The sequence below is a fragment of the Triticum urartu genome, chromosome 5A (assembly GCF_056163025.1).
Source record: "Triticum urartu cultivar PI428250 chromosome 5A, HENAU_Tu73, whole genome shotgun sequence".
Classification (NCBI taxonomy): Eukaryota; Viridiplantae; Streptophyta; class Magnoliopsida; order Poales; family Poaceae; genus Triticum; species Triticum urartu.
Genome location: NC_141877.1, coordinates 408,800,961 through 408,804,255, shown reverse-complemented (window position 1 = coordinate 408,804,255; position 3,295 = coordinate 408,800,961). Strand labels below are relative to the sequence as shown.

Below are 3,295 nucleotides of genomic sequence, written 5' to 3'. Positions count from 1 at the left end.
TGCCCATCAATAGATATCAATGTGAGTGAGTAGGGATAGCCATGCAACGAATGCACTAGAGCTATAAGTGAAACTAAGTGGGTGTGCATCCAACTTGCTTGCTCACGAAGACCTAGGGCAATTTGAGGAAGCCCATCATTGAAATATACAAGCCAAGTTCTATAATGAAAAATTCCCACTAGTATATGAAAGTGACAACATAGGAGACTCTCTATCATGAAGATCATGGTGCTACTTTCATGCACAAGTACGGAAAAAGGATAGTAACATTGCCCCTTCTCTCTTTTTTGGCTTCTTTGGCCCCTTTTTTTGTTGGCTTCTTTGGCCTGTTTTATTTTTTTCCTCACATGGGACAATGCTCTAATAATGAAGGTCATCACACTTTTATTTACTTACAGCTCAAGAATTACAACTCGATACTTAGAACAAAAATATGACTATATATATATATATGAATGCCTCTGATGGTGTACCGGGATGTGCAATGACTCAAGGGAGACATGTATAAGAAATTATGGAAGGTGGCTTTGCCACAAATACTATGTCAACTACATGATCATGCAAAACAATATGACAATGATGAAGTGTGTCATAATAAACGGAACGGTGGGAGTTGCATGGAAATATATCTCGGAATGGCTATGGAAATGCCATAATAGGTAGGTATGGCGGCTGTTTTGAGGAAGGTATATGTTGGGTGTAAGTTGTCGGTGTAAAAACCGGCCGATCTTGGGTAGGGGGTCCCGAACTGTGCGTCTGAGGATCGAAGGTAACAAGGAACACAGGGAACACGATGTTTACCCAGGTTTGGGCCCTCTTAATGGAGGTAAAACTCTACGTCCTACTTGATTGTATTTGATGAGTATAGGGGTTACAAGAGTCGATCTACCTCGAGATCGTAATGGCTAAACCCTAGATGTCTACCCTATATGAATTCTGATGATGCCTACGGACTAAACCCTCCAGTTTATATATATACCGGAGGGGCACAGAGTCAGTTTACAAGGGAAGGAAATGGTACATCCAGACTCCAATCTTGCCGTCCACGCATCCAGGAGTCCTATCCGAGCCCGGGGAATGATCTTCCGATTTATCTTCATGGCTCATCAGCCCGGCCCATATCGAGTGGGCCGGACACCCGAGGACCCCTGAATCTAGGTCTCCCTCAGTAGCCCCTGAACTTGCCTTCAATGATGATGTAGTATCCGGCTTATGTCTCCGGCTTTGCAAGGCGGGTTCTTCATTATACTTCGGATGGACGATAGCCCGGTTTTGTCTTCTGTGTTCTACCTTTATGACTCCTTCCTGTTGCCGCCTCGATTTCCACGCATCAAGAGAATGCGAACGATCCACCATTGTTTATTAAAAAGAAAAACGCCCAGCTACGCAGGGATGGCGTCTATATAAAGAGATCGAATCTTCAAAGTGCCATCCACATCGAGCAGAGGAAACACCAACCACTAGAAACCTGCGGAAAATGTTGGTCCTGAATCAAGACCCTGGACTAAGACGTGCTCACACAACAAAGTACTAAATGGAATTATCACAAAGTCAAACTCACAACCAAACTCTTGACCGTTATCTAGAATTGTCACCTTGTACAACACCTTGCGCCATTTCTTCTCCACAACTTGCATTGTACAACTTGTTCTTCTCACCTCCTCCACCTGGTAAGTGCCACACTCATATAAGATATGCCCAAATTATTCGAACATAGCTATCATGTATATCTTGCTTGCATGACACTCAATCGCCCAGTTTGCTCTGACCAACAGTCTCCCCTGCAAGGATTGGCAATCTGTCTCAGTAGCATCATCGTAGCTAAGCAATAAGCAAAAGCTATACCGAATAATTCTCCATGATGTGACTAAGTTAAAAACCACTTACTACAATTATGATCCTCTTCTCTTTGTAGTTTTCCTCCGATTCCCTATCAAACTGTAACATCATGTATTTCTTCACAAACATGTGCATTGGACGTGCAGGAGGAACATAATTCTTCAACATGTGGTGAGCGCTTTCACTCTTCTGGGTACTGGTCATCTTAGCGCAAAACACACCTTTGAAATAAGGATTCGCCCACTTGTGACGTATCTTGTACAATTGAGTCATACAGGGGTGCGTATGTAGCTTGTATGTCTCTACTCATATCTTCAAACACTCTTCAAACTCTTCTATAGTCAGCATGTGATGGACTACCTTAGACCCTGTTCGGTTAATCCCCTCACCAAAGGTATTGAAGGGCATTGGAGAGGTTTGAAAGGGATTTTGACTTGCAAGGGATTTAATCCCTTTCAATCCCTTCCAAACCTCTTCAAACCCTACCTAACCGAACAAGCCCTTATGGAATTCCGCATAGAATTCATTCTTCTTGTACAACAGTTCTAGTATCTCCATTGTCTTGCTCCGAACGTGCCACTAACACCACCTGTGAGTCGTATCTAGCATCATGGTATTAATAGCAAGTTACATGCCTTGGTTTTGGTCTGCAAAACATAAAAAAACACAGATTCAAAACGTGCTACCACCAAGCAAAAAAAACAGACCGACCATTCACAAAAAATCTCTTCATCTTGCAACATACCTATCAGAATTTTTCTTGGGTGGACCCCTCCCATCATCCGTAGGAACTCAGAGAATGCGCAGTAGAACCTTTCTTCTGTTTCATCACGGACAAGAACACCAGCCACAATCACACTCTGAAAATGGTTATTCACCCCCACAAAAAGTCCGAAGGGCATATTGTACAGCTTGGTCCGGTAAGTTGTGTCAAATGTTACAATGTCACCAAAGAAGTTGTATTGTAGCCGGCTGCTCCCGTTCGCCCACATCAGGTTCTTTATACACCCCCCGTTGTCAGACTGCACCCGGTAGGTGAAATGTGTATCTTTCGAACCTAACTCTACAAACACTTCCATTGTCTTCCTCATGTCATTTTCTGCTTGTTCTTTAGTCAATTTCCCACACAAATTCTTCAGTGAACACTTTGTGCACGACACCTTTTCAATTGAACAAAAAAGCTACCTATGATGATGTACACCTTTCCCAGGTTGACATTGTTCTGTCTGAATTGCTTCACAAGGTCCTTACTGTACAGATCAATGTGCTTATGCAACGGCCAATGGTCTCCCCGCAATTCGGTGACAAAGAATGTTTGCACTTCTCCCTGTGTTCTGCAATGTACCACCCATTATATTCTGTCCTCAGCAACCTTATCAAGGCTGGGCATTCACATCTGCATGACCATGTGTTGTCTACTACGGCTTTTCCCTGCAAAAAGCACAACAAACGACGA

The 3,295-nt window shown here is 43.2% G+C and overlaps 1 protein-coding gene across 1 annotated transcript; it reads right to left on the bottom strand.

Annotated features, from left to right (window-relative positions):
* Positions 1-2,466: 2,466 nt before the first annotated feature.
* On the bottom strand, positions 2,467-2,918 carry LOC147971637 (protein FAR1-RELATED SEQUENCE 7-like). The gene is made up of 2 exons (XM_087524048.1): positions 2,585-2,918; positions 2,467-2,486 (listed from the first exon to the last, which is right to left on the bottom strand). Exons 1-2 carry the CDS (start codon positions 2,916-2,918, stop codon positions 2,467-2,469), a joined length of 354 nt encoding a protein of 117 aa, XP_087380174.1.
* Positions 2,919-3,295: the final 377 nt, after the last annotated feature.